Source organism: Rissa tridactyla, chromosome 19, assembly GCF_028500815.1.
Source record: "Rissa tridactyla isolate bRisTri1 chromosome 19, bRisTri1.patW.cur.20221130, whole genome shotgun sequence".
Lineage (NCBI taxonomy): Eukaryota > Metazoa > Chordata > Aves > Charadriiformes > Laridae > Rissa > Rissa tridactyla.
The window spans coordinates 5717949-5737066 of record NC_071484.1 but is presented as its reverse complement, the minus strand read 5'-3'; the positions used below and the strand labels follow the sequence as shown (position 1 = coordinate 5737066).

General features: G+C 71.4%; 3 protein-coding genes across 4 annotated transcripts; all 3 read right to left on the bottom strand.

Annotated features, from left to right (window-relative positions):
- Positions 1–362: 362 nt before the first annotated feature.
- Positions 363–1371, bottom strand: HCRT (hypocretin neuropeptide precursor). Its single transcript, XM_054224509.1, has one exon. The coding sequence runs from the start codon at positions 897–899 to the stop codon at positions 510–512; it is 390 nt and encodes a 129-aa protein (XP_054080484.1). The 5' UTR covers positions 900–1371; the 3' UTR covers positions 363–509.
- A 771-nt stretch (positions 1372–2142) lies between these two features.
- On the bottom strand, positions 2143–13962 carry LOC128919381 (inactive phospholipase C-like protein 2). 2 transcript variants are annotated; one of them, XM_054224681.1, is made up of 6 exons: positions 13774–13962; positions 6013–8502; positions 5594–5797; positions 4988–5063; positions 3129–3238; positions 2143–2957 (listed from the first exon to the last, which is right to left on the bottom strand). In XM_054224681.1, the coding sequence occupies exons 1-6, from the start codon at positions 13960–13962 to the stop codon at positions 2772–2774; spliced, it is 3255 nt and encodes a 1084-aa protein (XP_054080656.1). In that variant the 3' UTR covers positions 2143–2771. The 2 variants fall into 2 exon arrangements, with proteins under 2 accessions (XP_054080656.1, XP_054080657.1); XM_054224682.1 differs by lacking the exon at positions 13774–13962 and adding an exon at positions 12454–12535.
- A 1567-nt stretch (positions 13963–15529) lies between these two features.
- GHDC (GH3 domain containing) lies at positions 15530–18741 on the bottom strand. The gene is made up of 8 exons (XM_054224726.1): positions 18494–18741; positions 18251–18381; positions 17570–18146; positions 17115–17298; positions 16957–17028; positions 16693–16826; positions 16454–16542; positions 15530–16301 (listed from the first exon to the last, which is right to left on the bottom strand). The coding sequence occupies exons 1-8, from the start codon at positions 18714–18716 to the stop codon at positions 16101–16103; spliced, it is 1611 nt and encodes a 536-aa protein (XP_054080701.1). The 5' UTR covers positions 18717–18741; the 3' UTR covers positions 15530–16100.
- Between the last annotated feature and the right edge of the window lie 377 nt (positions 18742–19118).

Below are 19118 nucleotides of genomic sequence, written 5' to 3'. Positions count from 1 at the left end.
CCCAGGACCCTGCGTGGGGACGGGACAGTGGGAGGGCAGTGGGGTGGGGTGGAAGTCAGGGACCTGTGGCCACGAGAGGGTCACCAAAGGTTCCCTGTGCTGTGGTGGGGGGTGCTCTGAGCCCTTTAGGGGGGCTTCACATACCCCTCCAGTTCCGGGCCGCCTGGCGGAGGCTCGGTTCTCCCCAGTTTTGGTCCCGCATCCACCAGCAGGTCCCGCGCACGCCCCCAGTGCCGGCACCACAGAGGAAGGCACCAGCCTCACCGGCTGCCCCGGTGCGGTGCTGTGTCCCCCCGGCGCGGTGTTGTGCCCCCCCGGCCCCTCCCAGGCAGAAGGCAGAGCCGGCAAACGTCAGGCTACCGTTTATTGTAAAAGGCCAGCGGTGCCCGCGGTGCCCTGCGCAGGCTCGTTCGGGGCCAGGAGGAGGTATGTAAAAGTGCTATTTACACCGAGCTCCGGGGTCCGTCCCCCCAGGGACCTCCTCTCCGCTCCCGCTGACCCCACCCCGCTCAGTAAAAGCTCTTGGCAGCTCCCTGAGCCTGGCTCTTCGTCAGGTCCTTCCCCGAGTGTCCCTGGCACTCCGCGGGGCTGGCGGCCGAGCCCCGCAGCGCCGGCGTGGCCTGGGGATCCGCGCCCCCGGGGCAGCCCGACGCGCCGTGGCAGGCGGGGCCGGGGGGCTCCCCGCGCTTGCCCATGGTGAGGATGCCGGCGGCGTGGTTGCCGGAGCCGTGCAGCAGGCGGTAGAGCCGGCTCTGGAACGCCGGCGGGACGCTCTTCCTCTTGCCCAGCGTGAGGATGCCGGCGGCGTGGTTGCCCATGCCGTGCAGCAGGTCGTAGATGCGGCAGGAGCAGGTCTTCTGCCGGCAACACTCGGGCAGGCTCTGCCGGGCGGCGGCCATGGAGCCCAGCAGCAGCAGCAGCAGCAGGAGGAGGCAGGCAGCCCGCGGGAGCTACCGGAGCGACGGGCAGCGTCAGAGCGGGGCAACCGACAGCACCGGAGAGCGGGGCCCGCACAGCCCTGGGGCTGCCCCCAGGTCCTGCTGCCGCGCCCGCCGGTATCCCGGCTCCCGTCCGCCCCGCTCGCTGCAGCGCTCCTTGCTCGTCCCCGCTGCCCCGGGGGTGCCCTGCTCCCGGGGGTGCCCCAGTCCCGCGGCCAGCACCTCACCCCCAGCCCCCGACCACAGGCGGCTGCCGCCCCCCAGCACCGGGCAGCGACGGCAAACACCGTCCCCGAGTGCCACGGGACGAGCAGCGGTGTCATCCAGGCGCGACACCGCGGGCACCACCCGCCCAGCGCCCTCCCGAGAAGCCCACACGGGGCTGACCCCCCCCGAGAGACTGCTGGCCACGGTCGGGGAGCCCCGGGGAGGAACCGGCCGTGCCCCCTGCACCCCCGGACCCCCCACCCCGACCTCCCCGCAGCCGCTGCCCTCCCAGCGCCGCGGCTGCAGCCCCCCGGCCCCACCTTGGCGCTGGGTACCTCCATTCTTCCCGGGGTCTTCAGGCAGTCGAGCGGTGCTGGGGCATGTCCCGCACAGAACCCCGCGCCCTCCCGCCCGCCGCCGCCGCCGCCGCTGCTTTATAGGACCCGGCACAATGGCGCGGCCAAAAATACCGTCGGGGCCGGGCGGGAGCGGCCGGTCTCCGGGAGACGCGGGCTCGCTGGGGCCGGTAGCCCGGAGACTAGCCAGGCCTTTCCCCTCATTTGCAGCTTCTCATTGTGCGGGTGCCGGCGGGCCGGGCGCGGTGGCCAGGGTGCGTGGCATTAATGAGGCCCTAATTGCCCGCGGGCTCTGCGGCCGGGCCGGCACAAAGGGGCTGCAGGGCAGCGCTGGGGAGGCGCCGGTCCGCTCCCGGCGGCCCCATTAGGCTAATTACCTCCCCGAACAAAGGGGCGCCGGCAGCCGCAGGCTCCCTGACGTGGGGAGCCGTCACCCTGCGCTTGGGCCGGTGCCAAGGGAGGGATGATCCCTGTCCCCAGTGCCACATCCCCTTTGGTGACCCCATCCCGCCATGGAGGGAGCAGCAGGGCGTAGGGCTGGGTCTCGCACTCTTTATAACGCTCCGCAGCCCCGGTCCGACCCCAGACCACCCCTCACCCCTGGCCCGCGCGGGGCCCCCCTAGCCCGGGGGACGAGCCCCGACGTTTCCCTGATGCGATGCCAGAAGCCACATCTGCTGCCCAGGCTGGTCTGCAGCGGCCCCCCCCGCCCGCTGCACCCCAGAGCCGCCCGGCCCCTCTGCACAGCGCGGGGGCTGGGGACGCCAGGGAGGGGGGAGGGACCCGCTGCCCCGCGGAGAGGGGACAGCGACAGGCCAGGACCCTTCCCGCCAGGCAGGGGCTGGCGAAGACAACACCCGCGGCCCTGGAGAGGGGCAGGAGCCCAGTCCGGGGGCTGCTTTTATGAGGGGGGTCGGGCAGTGTAGGGTGGGGGGGCACATGCACACGGGCACCGGGGTGCCAGCATCCCCGCGGGCCCCGCGGCAGGACGCTTGCTCCAGAAGCGGATGGGGGGAGATGGATGAGTCCCCGGCGAGCTCGGGGGTGGGGGCAAGTGGAAGCGGGGCTACCCCTCCCCGACCTCCCCGCTGGGCCCCGCCGCAGCCCCTCGGCACGGCGGAGCGCGGGCAGCGGCCCCGCAGGCGTCCCTCCCCGCACCCCGAGCCTGCGGGCAGGCGGCTGCCCGTCCCTGGACAGGCTGGGGCTTCCTACCCCCGGCCCCTGCGGGCGGGGGGGTGCTCAGTCCGGGCCCCCGAGCCCCAGGCCGGGGTCAGCAGGACGCCGCGTCGCCGCCTCCTTCCGTCTCCGGGATGGGCTCCAGCGGGGCGCGCAGCCGGGAGGGCTCCGGCGAGGCCGAGCCGTTCCTGCCGATACCGCAGGACTGTCCCGCGTTGTGGATCTGCCACAGGTTGTCCAGCGCCTCCGCCTTGGCGTGCTTCAGGAGGTCGGCCTGGCCCTGCGCGGGGAGAGGGAGGCCGTCAGGGCCGGGGACCGACGGAGCGTGGGCTGCGGGAGGCCGGGGGGATCACCGCCGGGACCCCCTGAACTGGCCGGGGACACCCCCAGCGCTCAGGGAGCGCCCCCCGGGGGCGGCTGGGGAGGGGAAGGGGCGGCCCTCGCCCTTCACCTTGAGGACGGTGATGTTCCAGGCGAAGCTCTCCAGCGCCTTCTGCAGCTTGCGGCCCCGCAGCCCCTCCTTGGCCTCGATGCGGGGCAGTTCCTTGTGGAAATCCATCCCTGCGGGCGGGGGCGGCGCTCAGCGGGCGCGGGGCCACGGGGATGGCCACAACACCCCCCCCCCCCCTCACAGGGACACAGCCGGAGGGACGCCCCCCGCCCGGCACGGGGGGGGTGCGGGCAGGGTAGGTTCCCCGCCGCCCCAAGAGCCCCGAGTCCCGTCCCCCCCACCCCGTGCCGGGAACAACGGGGGAGCCCCCCCCGCCCCGTCCCCGCGCTGGGCGCCAGCCCGTGGTGGCCAGCGGCATGGCCCCCACCGCGGCCCACCCGGGGGGCTGGCAGCGGGTCGTCGTCGTCGTCGTCGTCGTGTCCCCCCCCCCCCCCCCCCCCGGAGCGCGAGCCCCCGCGCCGTGCAGCGCGTGACGTCCCCGTGAGCGGGTGCTATATTTACCCCCCCCGCCCTGACGCAGCACCGGCTCCGGGCCCACGCGAGGGCTCCCACGCGCGCCCGCCCGCCCACGCGCCGTCAATCAGCACCACCCCCCCCGGCCCCGCACCCCCCGCCCGCAGCCGGCGCCTCCCCGGACCCCGCAGCACCCACCCCCCCCCGCATCGGGTCGGCATCGCCGGGGCTGGCCCGGGCGCAATGGGGAGGTCGGGGGGGGGGTGTGTGTGTGTTTCAGTCCCCCCCAAACTGCCCCCTGCCACCGCCGCGAGGGGTCGCCGCCCGCAGAGCCCCTCTGCCCCGCGGCGACCCGCCCCCTCCCAGCACCGCAGCGGGGCTCCCCCAGGCAGAGCGGCGGAGAGCCCCCCCCCCGTGTCCCGCACCCCAGCCCCGCAGCCCGCGTCCCCCCCCCCATCCCCACCGCCGTTCCCCCCGGCGCTGGCAGCGGTGGCGGAGCCCAAAGCCAAGAGCTCGGGGAGTTCCGGGCTGCCGCGCCGGCAGGGAACAAATAGGGCTGCTGGCAGCAAGGCTGGTACCGGCGGGGGGGGGGGGCAGAGGGGGCCCCCTTCTACCCCCCCGGCCCCTCCAGCTCCTGGCGGCTCTCCCAGCCCCGCGGGGAGCCCACACGAGGGGTGGCCGGGGCCGCCCCTGCGGGGCCGCGCAGCCGTCGGTGCCCGGAGTGCGGCCGGGGGTCCGGGGCAGCCGCCGCGGGGGGGGGGGGGGGGGTAGGGGAGGCCGGGGGGGGGAGGCCGGGGCAGGCAGCCGGCAGCACCTGCCTGTGTGGGTTCAGCCATGTGTCTTGGAAGTCGTAACATTCAGTTGCCACTTCTACCGTCAGCCCCAGTCTGTTATTTCTGGTGCTAATTATATTCCGGCGTTTGGCAGCTAATGACTCTTCCCCGCTTCCTCATCAGCCTCCTCCGCTCCCCTCTCTCTCCTCCCTCCCGCACAGCCCCTGCAGCCCCCGCAGCCCAGCACCCTGCCCCGGCACGGGGAAGCGCCCCCCGGGCCCCTCCCCCGGTGCTGCCGGGACACGAGAAAACCGCGGAGCCGGGCTCGGGGCCGCCCCAGCCGCAAATGGCTCTCCCACAGCCGCTCGGCCCCGTTTGCTCTGCCGCTGCACCCCAGCCATGGCACGCACCCACCGGGGGGGTGCAGACACGCACCCCTCGTCCTCTGCTGTGCACAGCCAAAAACACCGGCGTGCGTTGCCATGCCCGTGCGCAGGGCTGGAGAGTGGTGCCAGCCCCCCCTGAACCGAGTCCTGTGGGGACACAAGCCCCCAGCCCAGCATCGTCCCCACCCCGGGATGTGTCTGGCACAGAGCAGCTCCGGGACTAGGCCAGTCCCCCCCCAGCACCCACCTGCCTGCTGCGCCTGGATGAGCTTCCCATACACCGCGTCGGCGGACTCGATCAGCGTCCGGCTGGTCTGGATCATCTGGGGAGAGGGGCAGCGTGAGGAGTTGGGCACCCCCTGGACCCACGCGCCCCCCCCGGACTCACGCACCCCCAGGCAGAGAGGATGGGGAGAAGGGGCTCCGGCAGGGGTTGCCCCTCCCCGCAGCGTGGTGGCCGGGGTCTGGTCCAGCCAGGTGTGGTGTGACCAGCGCCTGGCTGGCAGCCAGGTCCCCCTCCAACACAAAGGAAGGAAGCAGCTCCGGGCTGGGCCATTAATGGGATTTCTCCCGCAAGGCGGGACCGTGGGACACCCCGCCAGCCAGCCCCGGCACAGGGTGCAGGCAGCACGGGCAAGGGGACGGGCACCCCCAGGGCTCATAGCGAGCCAGGCAAGCCTGAGCCTCCACAAGCCTCCTCCCTGCACAGCCCCCCACGCAGCCCCCTGCCAGCCTCCCCCTGCACCGGGATGGGTGCAGCAAGTTCGGGGTCCCCTGTCCTGGGCAGGACGATGGTCCCGATGCTGCCGGAGCATCCCCACGAGAAGCCGAGCCCCGGTGGAACGGCACTTACCGTCTCGTAGGCGGTGAGGACCTTGCGCAGCAGGTCCGGGATGGGGCCCTGGGCCTCCATGGGGGGGTACTTCTCTGCCAGGTTGAGGGTGACGCTGGGCGCACTGTCACTGTGCAGCAGCCACGTGGCCACCGTCAGGATGCACTGCTTCATGTTGGCAGCGGGCGTCAGGCCACACAGCTCCTTGAAGGAGACCAGTGCGTTCTGCGGGCAGACACCAGCGTTAGAGGCTCAGCCCCAGAGGGCCCCCAAGAGCCCCCCCTTGGATTGCCCAGTTTCCCCCAGCTCTCTGCTCCAGACGAGGCTCCTCACCCACATCCCCCAGGAAGAGGGGGACGCCCGGGCTCCCCACCGCTCACAGTCCAGCCCCGTCCTCCCCCGCAGAAACCAGGTCCCCAGCGCCTCCATGGGGTCCGTACCTGCACATTCTCCCGCAGGTCGGTGGCCTCCCGCAGTGGCTGGGTGGCCGTCCGGAAGACCTCATCGATGGCCTTGATGCCAGTGGCCTTGGTGGAGGTGTACTCCCGCACCCGGCGGCCCCGACGCCCTGCCAGCCCCCGGCGGTGCCCCTTGCCCCCGCCGCGGCGGTCGGTGATGGCCACATGCACAAAGAGGGTGGCGTGGGGCAGGGGCTCCCCGGCCAGGGACTGGAGGGGGACGTGGCGGTAGCCGGGCTGCAGGCACTCAAAGGGGATGGTGTACTGGGCGATGAACTCGTCCCCGATGTAGTCGTCGTCCAGCACGACGAAGCGCAGGACGGCCAGCTCCGGCAGGTTGATCTGGAACTCCAGGCTCTCGTCAAAGACAGGGTTGTCCCCGCTCTGCAGGGCCGTCTTGGTGCGGTGCTCAGCGCAGTCGGCTGGGATGCCGTGGATCTCGGCGCAGACGTAGGGCTCCACCACCTCCCCCTTGGCCCCCGAGCCCTTGGGCTTGGGCAGGTTCTGCCCGCTGATGACCTTGAGGTGCAGGAGCTGGGCAGGCACCCCGGGCAAGGAGTCCTTGGCGTTGGCACTGAAGTAGGAGACCTCCTCCCGCATGATGGCGGGGCGCAGGACATAGCCACAGGCCCCGTTCTGCCGGAACCAGCCCGCATTCAGGTCCATCATGAGCCCCGGCGTCTGGTAGTTCATGGCCACCATCTGGCAGCCGCACTTCCAGAAGTCCTGGGGGTTCATGTTGCTGGCGTCAATGCGCATGGGGCTGGGGTAGACGCGGGAGAGGAACCGCTTGTTGTAGCTCACCAGCTCGGCCGGGCACTCGTTGGCGAAGCGTCCCGCCTCCACCTCGCTGAAGGAGCACATCTCCCAGTAGTGCTGCCCGCGCCGCGAGCTCTCGAAGTCCTGGAAGGGGACGGCCTGGCAGAGGCTCACCAGCTCCGAGAGCTCCCGGCTGAGGCGCACCCGCCGCGGGCCACCTCCCTCTGGCGCCTCCCGCTCCTCCTGGCCCAGCCGCCGCGCCAGTTCCCAGCCTTCCTCCTCGTCTGACACCTCCCCCTCGCTGTCCTCGCAGCCCGGTGGCAGCTTCTTGCCCTTGATGAGAATGCGGCCCTTGAGCTGCTCCGGGGAGGGCAGGTAGGAGGCGGTGGGGTTGGGGGGCTCCAGGTACAGCTTCTCCCCCAGTGTCTTGCGCAGGCACTGGGCGGCGAGGCGCTGCTGGGGGGCCGAGCAGCGCACCACCAGGCAGAGGATGAGGGGGTAGGCGGAGGCGGTGAAGGCGTGCTGGTCAATCAGCCCCACCACGGCACGGAAGGGCACGCAGGAGGCGGCCGAGGGGCTGGTGTAGACCACGGGCTCGCCCTCAGGGCCGTCCCACAGCACCAGCTCGATGCTACGGCAGCCCAAGCCCAGGGCGCTGATGTAGCCGCTGATGTCTGAGCGGCCCCAGAAGTTGTCCTCCAGCAGGCAGGCGCTGTGGGCAGAGCTGATGTAGTAGTGGGAGAGGGGCTGCGCCATGTCCTGGCACACCTTGCGGTGCTGCGGGTCGAAGATGGAGCAGTCAGCGGAGAGCAGGTAGCGCGTGAAGCCGTCGATGGCCAGGTAGCCCTTCTCCCGGCCCTCCTTGGAGGGCTCGTACTTGCCGATGATCTCCAAGCACTTCTCCTCCGTCACCCCCTCCATGCCCTGCTCCACTTCCAGGAACATCAGCAGGTCCTTCAGACCCAGGTACTCCTTGTTGCTGGAGAACTGCACCAGAAGGAAGAAGATCTCGGGGCGGGTGCAGAGCTCGCAGTACGCCTCCACGAAGAGGTCGCAGGCCACCTCCGTGCCAGGACGCTCGCTGGCCTTCTGCAGCTCCTTGAACTTCAGCTCAATGGTGGAGGTCTTCATGCCTGGGTTGAGTGCTTTGATCAGCTGCACAGCCCGGGACACGGGGATGCGGCCAGACTTCTCCAGGTCGGCGAGATCGAAGACGGAGGAGATCCAGGAGGTCCGGAGGCTGGGGTGGCCGGTCCCGGGCGCCTCAGGGGTGTGCTTCCCGTAGGACACCAGGTACCGGAGCCCCATCACCCAGGCGCTCACCACATCAGCCGAGCTGGCCACCAGGTCCAGGGACTCGTAGTTGTCACCGTAGATGATGGAGAAGGCGCACTCATCTGGGAACTGGTCGGAGAGGCCATTGCTGCGCAGGACGGGAGTCTTTTTGCCCACACGCACCTCTTTCACTGACTTGATCTCAATCTTGGCCTTCTCTGAGTCCTTCTTGGAGGGCTCCCAGCGCATGGAACGCATGTCAGCGTCCAGCACGAAGAAGCGGCTGTACATGCGGGAGTTGGAGCGCACCTTCTTCAGCTCGCAGCCCTCCAGCATGAAGGAGATGCAGGCGGCCGTGCTGTTGATCTTGCGGTCATTGGGCATGGTGCTGAAGGACACTGTCTTCTTCTTCTGCGGCGGGCGCTGCCGGGAGCCATCCTGCCAGGGTGGGAGAAGGGGGCAGAGCCGTCAGGGACAGGACAGGGAGCATACGTCCCACCAGCTCCTGACACCCCCCAGCCACACTCTCTTTCCCCACCCCGTCCCCAATGCACAGCACAGCACCCCAGGGTGCCCCAGTGCCACGTGAAGTCCAGTCCACCCCAGTCTGACCATCTCCCTGGAGGCTGGGAGCTGGCTCCAGCCCTGGCCTCCCCCACAGCTCACTGCCTGGCTTATTTTAACTCTGCTTTCCTTCCTTCCTTCCTGCTCCCGGCCCTGAGCCGGATCCTTCCCCACTGCTCATGCACCCGTGGAGGCACAGCCATGCACAGGCAGCCCGGCATGGTCCCCGTCTCCCTGGCCCGGGGACACCAGAGGAAAACAGGCGTCTGGCAGGACCAGCCTGTGCCCACGGCAGCCGCATCCCTGCAGAGGGACACACGCCACGGGCCCTCACGCCTGTGTCCCTTGCACTGACCCCGGGCACCATGGCAGTGGGGTGCGAGGATGCCTGGGGCACCCTGAGGCGGGGGCAGAGCTGCTCCTGGGGAGCCCAAGCCAGACCCCCCCACACTTCGTCTGCCAGGGAGCGGTGCAGGACAGCCCCCCGCAAGTGTCGCACACTGGGGACAAGTATGGCCCCTGGCCCTGTCCTGCACAGCCCATGGCCGCTGCTGCCCCGATGGGGGTCCCAGGGGGTAAGGGCTGTCTGCTGCCTGCACCCCATGCCCACAATCTGTCCGTACCCCTGCGCCAGCCCTGACCCTCAGCAGGGAAGGGGGACGCTGCTGCCAAGGGGCTGGAGGGGGCGGGGGGATGAGGGGGAACAGCAGGGCTGGGCGAATATTATGGGATGGATTTCATTAAGTAGTGCAGCAGGAGGAGATTTAATCCACTTCAAGATTATGGTGAGTCACCTCTAATCTGGTGGTGTCTCCGGCAGAGGCAGGTGCTGCCCAGCTGCCTGGGTTGAGGGCAAGGGGGTGTCCCCCTCAGGCACCCCGACAATTTCCACAGCAGAGCGGGCTGGTGGCCTGGGCGAGCACGTCCCCGTGCCTCATCCCAAGGGCCTGAATCTGCCCCTGTGGGGCCAGGCAGCCCCGACCCAGGGCAATCGGGACAGGTGACGCAGGTGGCAGCCAACTCCCCCCAAGGGTACCCAGGACACAACGTCCTGGGGAGGGGGATCAGCCCCGGCCCCCGGCCCCACACTGGATCCGGCCCTTCCTCTGCAGCCCCGCTCCCTGACCCCACTCGGCCTCGCGTGGGGGCTGTTTCCCCCATCTCGGATGAGGGAGCTTTTCGCATCCTCTCGCTGCCAGATTGCTCCGAGAGACGGCTGAGCGCCAGCATCCTGCCTCTGTGCCAGCCGGCTCCGGGGGGGTGTCCCCTGCTCAGGCCGCCTCCCGGACCCCCCAACAGCCAGCAGCTGCCCCCTCTCCTCTGCAGCCTCCCCGGGCAGTGGGGGCACGGCATCCCCCGAAGCCCCAGTATCCAGCCGGGACAATCGTCCCCGGGGCTGAGCCGGGGGCCACCGTGCCGGGGCGCAGGACCCCGACCAGCCCTACTCAGCGGGGGGGCTCAGCGGCAGGTCACGCCATGGGGCCAGCCCCGCGGGGAAGGACTCGCCGCCGGGTGGCTTCCTGCGAGCAGCAACCTGAGCGCCCCACTGACGGGCAGCCCCGGCCCTCGCCCCCGCCCACTCCCCCCCCCCCGCTAAGTGACGGCTGGCACCGGGGAGCGGCCCCCTCCTGCCCCGGGCAGGACCCCCCCGCACCGGCGCACCCCACCCCGGGCGGCTCCGCAGCGGGCCCCACAGCCGAAAACAGGAAATCCATCCGGAAAGGAAACACGGGCGGGGGGCCTGCGAGCACCCAGCGCCCGGGGACCTGCCCCCGCTGCGCCCACCGCAGCCAGCCGGACCCACCCTCCGGCACAGCCACGCCGGGCCCCCCCCCCCGAACGCCCTCCCTGCAGCCCCCCAAGGCTCGGGCAAGGGGAGGGGGCGCCTGCTGCGGCGCCTTGGGGTGCAGACGCTCCGCTCCCGCAGCTCTCGGTGTTTGCCCCCAGCGAGCCGGTGGCAGCGGCCCTGCGGGGCCTCCCGCCCGCCGGCTTCACACCCCGGCCCGGGGACCGGTGGGGAAAAGCCGCTGCTCCCCGGCAGCCCGTTGCAACGGCGCTTCCCAGGCGGGCTTCGCGCCTGTGGACGCCCTGCTCGGTGCCCCGCGAGGTGCGGGCAGGAGCGGGAGCGGTGCGGGCAGCCGGGGCCGCGGAGCCCCATCGAGCAGCGGAGGCGGGAGGAGGCGGCACCCACGGCCGCGGGAGTAGGGAGCGTCCCCGGGCACGGACAGGGCTCCGGCAGGAGCAGGGCATCCAGCACGTAGGGCTCCTGCCACACGCACCGCTCCCGCACAGCCCGGCTCTGCGGGGGGAAGACGCGGTGCCGGTGCCGACCACGGCGAGCGCGGGCATCAGCCTGGGCACGGCGGGCACGTCCGACCGGCGCCCCTCCCGGCTCTGCAGCGTGTACTAATCACCTCTTCAGGCAATTACCTCCCGTGATTAGTGTCCCGGCCAGCGCGGCAGCTTTAATCTCAGCCGCCATGTGACCGCCGGCGTTACCGGCCAAAGCAACCGGCTCCGCAGCCCGGGGGTGGGGAAGGGCCCATCGGCCTCCCGTCCCTTCCCGTTATCGGCCGGCGGGGGTCCCCGCAGCGCAGCAGCAGACAGAGGAACCGAAAGCCCGTGGGGCTGAGGCGTCCCGCCCGCCCGCGGTTCCGCTGGCCAGCCCGGGGAGCAGGACTGCCGCCGCCCCGGCAGTAGCACCCCTCTCCCGGCCGTGGGTACGGGGTTGTTCCCCCCCAACCTGGCCGTGTCGGGACTCATCCACAGCCGGCTTCCCCGCATCCCGGTTCTTCCCACTTGCTCCCATCCCGGGCCGGGCAGCGCGAGCAGGGATGCGGACGACAGCCGGTAGCACCGGAGCGGAGGCAGTGGGAGGCCAGGCACAGCCAGGGCTTTTCTGCCGCCGTTTGTTCCCTGCCAAGAAGAGAGCGAGTGACACATCCACTCCCCGCGGCACCAGCTGCCGCTACGCAGCGAGGGGCCGCGGAGCCGGAGCCCCGCACAGAGGCACCGTACGGCTCCTGGGGCTGCCGCGGGACGGGGCCCACGCAGGACACGGGGCAGCGGGGCGCTGGGCAAGGGTCACCTCCTGCAGCAGGGAGGAACAGATCCAGCATGCTCCCAGTCCCCTTCCAGCATCCTTCCAGCCCACCGGATCTCCAGACCCTCCGCTTCCAGCCTCAGAAAGCCGGGAGCAGCTCCTCCAGCCAGAGCACGGGGATGTCCCATCGCTGCCCGGCACGGCCGGGCCCGGGCTCCCCCTGCCCCAGCCCAGCCGCCGATTCTCGCTTTCAGATTCACTCCTCCAGCCTTTTCTGGAAATTCCAAAAAATAACAGAGCCGGCAGCTCTCCCCACACGTGCTTCCACGTCGCCAGCAGCCATCCCCTCCCCGGCCCCGGCACACAGGGGTCTCAGCCGGTGAGGGGCTGGCGGGGGACGCGCTCTGTCCCCTGTTGTCTCTCAGGGACAGGAGGGCTGTGCTGAGGCAGCGGCAGGAGCGCTGCCTCCGAAGCGGGGAGGGCAGGAGAAGCGCGGCGCGGGCGGCCGGTGCCCACGGGCAGCGTGTCTGCCCACCGCCCCCTGCCCGCCCGCCCGCCCGCCCCCCCCGCCCAAGGACGGGTCCCGGGGCACAGCCAGGCCCAGCCCGGGGAGCTCCCGGCTGTGGGACTTGGGACCTGCAGCCCTCCAGCACCGGGGCAGGATCAGGCCCTGAGGGGGCTCGGAGATGCACGGCGGACCAGCACAGGCTGGGGACGGTGGCCAGGCCTGACCCGCTCCCGCCAGCCCTCCCCACCCCCGGCGCTGGCCCGGGGCCACCGACCTTCACGTGAGGCCAAATCCCGCGGTGACGCACGACGGTGACGGGGGGGTGCCCCCAGCCCGGGGGCAAGCGGGGGTTCACCCCCCGCCCGCGGCTGCTTCCCGGCCAGGGGGCGGCGGGAAGCGTCGCTGCCCGGCCCCGTGAGGAGCGGGAGACCCCAGCGAGGTCCCCAGGGAAACCGGGCAGAGACGGCGCACCGGTCCCGGCCTCGGGCTGCTCGGGAGCCCCGGGAGGTCTCCTCGCCGCCACCGCGCGGGGCTCAGCCCGGCCGCTCCCGCAACAGTTTGCAGCGGGAACCCGGGGGGCGCGGGGTCCCTCCGGCCGACGCCTCTGCCCAGGGAACCGGGTGCCGGGGGCAGAGGAGCGGGGCTGGGGCGGCACCACGGGAACAGCCCCCACACGGGGTATTAATAGCACCGGAGCAATCCCGGCTCAAAATAGGCTGCCAAGAGCGGGGAGGCGGGTCCCGGGCGGACGCGACCTATTGTGTCAGCGAGCATCGCCGGCACAAGCGCAATTAGGGGGGGGCTCATTGAGGAAAGGGCGCATGTGACCCACTGCCCACCCACGCGGGAGACCCCCAGAGACCCTCCCTGCCCCACGGCCCCGCCGGTGCCCCCGCCCGGCCGCGGCACGGCCCCGGGGAGATGTCGGGAGCGGGTCGGGAGCCGGCCAGGCCGGGCCCAAGGTGCTCGGGAGCAAGGAGCAGGCGTCTCCTCGCCGGCACCCATGGGTGCCCTGAGCAGGACAGGGTGATGCTGCGGCGTGGCTCCCGCGGCAGGAGCAGCGTGGCCATGCAGGGGACCCGCGGGACCGGCGGCGGCTGGACGGGGCAACCCACGGCCACGCAGAGAGGACAGGCCTGGCCCGGCAGCGCACGAAGCCCGAGCCAGGCTTTGCCCTTGGGGACCCAGGGTGCCGAGCAGGGCCAGGGGATGCCGTGCCGGCCCTGGCAAGAGCATCCCCGGCGAGCCCGGTGCCGCGGACCGGAGGCAAAGCCCGGCGTCCGGCCGGGCGGGCGACCCCCGGGCACCGATCCGGGGCTGCAGCTGCCCCCCGGCTCCCCAAAGCCTCCCCACGGGTGCGGGCAGTGCCCGGCCGGGCTCGGCGGGGACTCGGGGGGGCGGCGGGCACGGCGGGCATCGCGGGCTGGCGGGGCCGGTACCCGCTGGCTCCGGGGCCGGGGGACGCGCAGCTCCCGCGGGGGGGGGCATCGCTCGGACCCCCGACCCCTGCGCGGGTCCCGGGGGACACCGGAGCGCGCCGCGGGGCGGGGCGGGGCGGGAGGGGCCGGGGCCGGGGCCGGGGCCGTGCTCTCACCTTCATGATGCTGGCCCGGGGCGCGGCGGGCGCGGGGCTCCGCTCCGCCGAGTCCTCGCGGCTGCTGCTGCCCGAGCCCGAGCCGGGGCTGCCGCCGCCGCCGCCGCCGCCGCCGCGGGGCCCGTTGGGCAGCGGGGCGGCGGGGCGGGGCGATCCCGGCGGCGGGGCGCCCCGGGGCCCCTCCGCCATCCCCCGCGGCCTCAGGGCAGCGGCCGCCGCGGGGCCCCGGGCGCCCCCGGAGCCTGCGCCCGCCGCCGCCGCCGCCGCTGCGGGCTCAGTGGCGGAGCGGGCGGGAGGCGGCGCGGCCGGGAGGAGGGGACGGGCCGCGCCGGGGGCGGGGCCGCGGACGGCGACGGGGATGGGGACGGCGCGGCCCCCCCCGCCCCGGGCTGCAGCGGCGGGGAGCGGGCACCGGCACCTCCCGCCGCCGGGAAAACCCCCCCCGGCCTCCGCCCAGCGCCGCAGCGCCAGGGCCCGGCGGCCGCCCCATCCCGGCGGGACCCGGGCCAAGCCCGCACCCTGCAGCCGGCCACCCCCACCCAGCCCACGCCCTGCAGCCTGGTACCCGAAACGACCCTGCAGCCTGGTACCCAAATCGACCTTGCACCCTGCAGCCCGGCACCCAAAACGAGCCTGCACCCTAGACCCTCCTACCAGAAACCAGCCTGCACCCTGGCACCCAAACCCACCCTGCATCCTGCACCCTGGTACCCAAAACGAACCTGCACCCTGCAGCCTGGCACCCAAATCGACCTTGCACCCTTCAAGCCTGGTACTTGAAACGAGCCTGCACCCTGGCACCCAAACCCAGCCTGCATCCTGCATCCTCGTACCCGAAACGAACCTGCACCCTGCAGCCTGGCACCCTGCAGCCTGGCACCCAAACCGACCTTGCACCCTGCAGCCCGGCACCCAAACTGAGCTTGCACCCTAGAGTCTGCTACCAGAAACCAGCCTGCACCCTGGCACCCAAACCCACCCTGCATCCTGGTACCCGAAACAAACCTGCACCCTGCAGCCTGGCACCCAAATCAACCTTGCATCCTGCAGCCTGCCACCCAAACTGAGCCTGCACCCTGCAGCCCAGCCATGCCCATTAGGGCACCCGCCCCCTCTGCAGCCTCCAGCGGGGTCAGTGCCCAGGCAAGGACAGGGGGCAACTAGAGCTGGCGGTGCCATGCTGAGACAAGCCAGAGCCGCCTGGTGAAGCCCTGGGCTGGCACCGCTCTCCTGGGCAGCGGGTTGAGGCTTTTGCTCGGGGGTCAGGTCACTGCAGGCTCACAGCTCCACCCAGGGCATCCTTTCCCCCCAGCCGCAGGCACTTCTTTTCCCCTGTTTGCACCAGGAATTTTGCCCCAGGGTTTTTTTCTGGCAGGGCCGGCAGGATGGAGCCTCAGCCGGGCTTCCATCCCTGGCGGAGGTTTTGGCTGCGCTGGGGGGATGCTTTGTGTGGACCCTGTTCAAGACATTGTCCTCTGCCAGCGGCCTGGCTTGCCCCCACCCCGGCAGCAGCTGCCTGCACAGCAGGTTCCCCAAGCACCACAGCTCTCCAGCCCTTAAAATAAACCTTAACGAGCAGAAGGAGAAAGGACCAGTCCCTCCCGCCTGGTACATTTGTGCCTCAAAGGCACAAACAGCCCAACGCTCCCAGAGCCCCAGCCAGACGCTGAACTGGTTAAATATTCATGGCTGCCCCTTCCCCAGGACCCCCGAGGAAACAACAGCAGCATCTCAACCACCAGAGCAGAGTCGGGGCTGTCATCAAGAAATCTCTTTAATGAGGATTAAAAATAATAATACAAAAAAATCAATCCCAGAGCGCTGCCCTTTATTTATTTTTGAGAGATAATCCTCCTTTATTTTGCTGCTGTTTTTTTAAACATTAAAATCAGCCCTTGCTGGAGCTCATTGTTTCCTAAACCAGCCAGCACCTGCCAGCCCCGACCACCCTGTGCCCTGCCCGCGGTGTCCCTGCCTGGGGACAAAATGCCACAGTGCAGGGATGAGCCGAGCTCCTGCGCGGGCCCAGGGCTCCGCTGCTCCTCCTGGCTCCCGGGGAAGTTTTGGCTGGGTCCTGCTCCATCCTGCTCCGTCCCCATGGGCAGGACCGACTGGGGTTCCCACCAGTGCCCAGCACCTGCCGCCACCACGGAGCAGGGGCACGGTTGACGTTGCTGGCTCCATCTGCTCCGCTCAGCCAAACCCTCCAGGGCTGGGCACCATGGCACCTGCACCCCCGGCCAGGGACTCAGCCCCGCTCCCTCCCCAGAGGGCTCACGGCAAGCGAACCCCAGGGGCAGGAGGGCTGCGGGACCCCCGGGGCTGCCCTAGGAGATGACAGTGCTCTGGATGAGCTGCAGCAGCCGCTCCTCCCGCAGGACCCTGGGCATGGGGAGGGGGGAGCCCAGCGCCTCCCGCAGCCGGGCGAAGGCTCCAGCCCCCACCAGGTGCAGGCGCAGGGGCCCGATGCTGCCCTTGAAGCGGAAGGACTTATAGATGGGAAAATCCTCCTGGAGACACTGGTCCAGCTGCAGGGAGAGGGCAGGCTGCCCATGCTGCCCCGACACCCCTTCCCAGCAGAGCAGCCATTCCCCCCTGTGACGCCCGGGATCCTGCTGGCGGCTGCAGCCCCCCGGGCAGTGCCAGGCTGTGCCCGGAGCAGAGCCTGCGTCCCCCTCACCTTGTAGCGCTGCGCCTCCGACAGGTCCCGCAGGCCCCGCAGCTCCACGAACACCTCGTAGTGGGGGGCGCAGGCCCCCGAAGAGGCACCTGCAGCACCACCGCTTGCATGTTAAAGCCACCCGCAGCCCCCCAGCACCGGTGCCTCGGGGCCGAGCAGGGCGCAGGAGGGCCAGCAGTGCTCCGAGCAGTGCTGGCCACGCTTTTGGGGGGAGTCAGGCAGCTCGCGGGGGGACTCACCCAGCAAGGCACTCTCCACGCAGACGTAGTCAACCAGGCGAGCGCCCGGCCACATGCCCACGGCGCGGCACAGGCTTCGGCAGAACCGCTCCTCGGGGATGCTCTCGCCCCGCACGCTCAGCGCCTGGCTCTCCCTGCGGCGCAGGGTCAGGGGTGGGCGCCCCATGCCGGGGGTGCCGCTGGCACCGTCCCATCCGGACCCTGCCCATGCAGGGCCCCCCCGCAGCCCCCCGAGGTGAGGGGCAGAGACTGGGGTGTCCTCACCTGCGGACAGGCTCCACCACGGGACACTGCTTGTGGAACCCGGCCACCCTCAGCACCTCCCCGGCACGGCACCTGTGTGGGCAGGGGGAGCATGAGGGTGGCTGGTGTGGGGCTGGGGTGGGCAGCCCCCCCGGACCACCGCAGCAGGGAGGAGGCACCTGTACTCTCCAGGCCGGGCTGTCAGGACCAGCCCGTACTCGCGTCCCTCCCAGAGCTCGCCCAGCAGCACTGTTTGTGGCTCCTCCTCGGCCGGGCAGGGCAGGAACTCGCAGAAAGCCCAGTCGGGGCATAGCAAGAATCGGGGCGCTGGTTCCTTTGGCCACAGGTTCACACCAAGCAGGGCTGAGCAGAGGGCAGCACGGGTCAGCATGAGCCCCCCCAGACCTCCCGTCCCTGCTCACACAGCCTCACCCCCCTCTGAGGGGGAACCTCTTGGCTGGTGCCAGGACAGAGCCATTTTCAGGGAGCAGGCAGGTCTCTCCAGAGAGGGATGTGCCGCTGAGATGCACCCACGTCTGTCAGGGCAGGGGGAGTTTGTGCTGCCATTCGGCAGGGGCTCCACCCATGCGGCCAGGGCAGGCTGTGGGGACAGTCCCACGTTGGGGACACTCACCTCCCGCCGCCCGGTAGAAGGGGCAGTAGAACGGCAGCCCCTTGCAGTCGGCCTGGCAGAGGGCGTCGCAGTAGAGCTGCTCCGCGCCATGCGCCGTCCCCACCACCACCACCTCCAGCTGCGGCCACAGGCGCTGCACGATGCCCTCGAAGCCCTGGGCGCACTCGGCCCGGAGCTCGGCTGCCCGGGCGACATCGGGGGCCAGCAGCGCCTGCAGCCGGCCCCGCGCATCCTCCGGCAACCCGGGCTGGGGGCTCAGCCTGCCCAGCGCCAGGTCCTCGGCCAGGCCGGGCCAGCCGACACGCAGGGCCGCCAGCGCATCGTGCAGCTCGGTGGCCAGCCCGGCCTCCAGCACGTGCAGGGCACGCATCCGCAGGGCGAAGAGCAGCTGCACCCGCAGCGCGGCGGCCCTCGAGGGCAGAGCACCCGCCTCGGCCGGGGTGCAGTATAGGGTAGGCAAGGGCCACCCCGCCGGGGCGCGGGGGCCACCGGGTGCCCAGGAGAGCAGGGCCGTGCCCTGGGGGGCCAGCGCCTGCGGGAAGGCAACGTGGAGGGTGTCCAGGTAGAGCAGGGACCCCTGTGCGGGGAGAAGCGGGGGTCAGGGGGGGCAGACCGTGGCAGCAGCGCAGCCCTCCCTGTGCGGGGTGCCTGCGCTCCTCCCCTGCCCCGGCGCCCCCCTACCTGCAGCGGGGGGTCGGTGCCCCAGCAGCTGCGGAGCAGAGCCCAGGGGCGCAGCGGGGGGACCTCCTCCCCCAGCGCCCCGGCGGGGCAGCTCTGCCGCAGGGGGTGTCGCTCCCGGAAAGCCTCCGAGCCTGCCGAGAGGGGCGCGGGGTGAGGGGGGCGACGACCGCCGCGACCCCCCCCCCCCCCCCCCCCCCACCACCAACCCCCCTCCGCCCCATCGCCCCGCCGCCCCCCGCTCACCGCGGGCCGTGCCGGGGGGCAGCAGCCGCCGCAGCCGCCGCTCCTGGCTGAGCCGCACCTCGCTGCCCCGCAGCTCCAGCCGTCGCCGGTACCGGCCCGCGGCGCGGAGCAGCGCGGAACGGGCCAGGCGGTGCCGCAGCGCGGGGGCGGCGGGCAGTGCCAGGGCCACCGCCACCGCCACGGCCACGGCCACCGCCACGGCCACCGCCACCGCCGACAGCATCCCGGGGCGCGACCCCCTGCAGGGACCCGGGAACCGGGACTCCCCTCACCCCCACCCCCCCCCCCCAACCCCGGCTATTCCGCCTCCGGCAGAAATGACGGGGAATAACCGCGACCGGCGCCGCCCCCCCCCCAGTCGGCTCCGCCTTTGTTTTTATTTTCATTTTCTCCTCTCTACAAAAAACGCGGCGCGGCCCCGGCCCCCCCCACTCCCCGCCCCCGCTCAGCGGAGAATTAAATCACAATTAAACCCCAAAAGCGATCCCCCCCCCGCCCCCCGCCACTTTCTCCACGCCTCGGCAAGAGAAAGCACCGCCTTTAAAAAAAAAAAAATAAATAAAATTGTGCAATTTGTCTTGTTTTTGTTTTGCTTTTGCCCTGTGTAAACGTCCCCAGACCCACC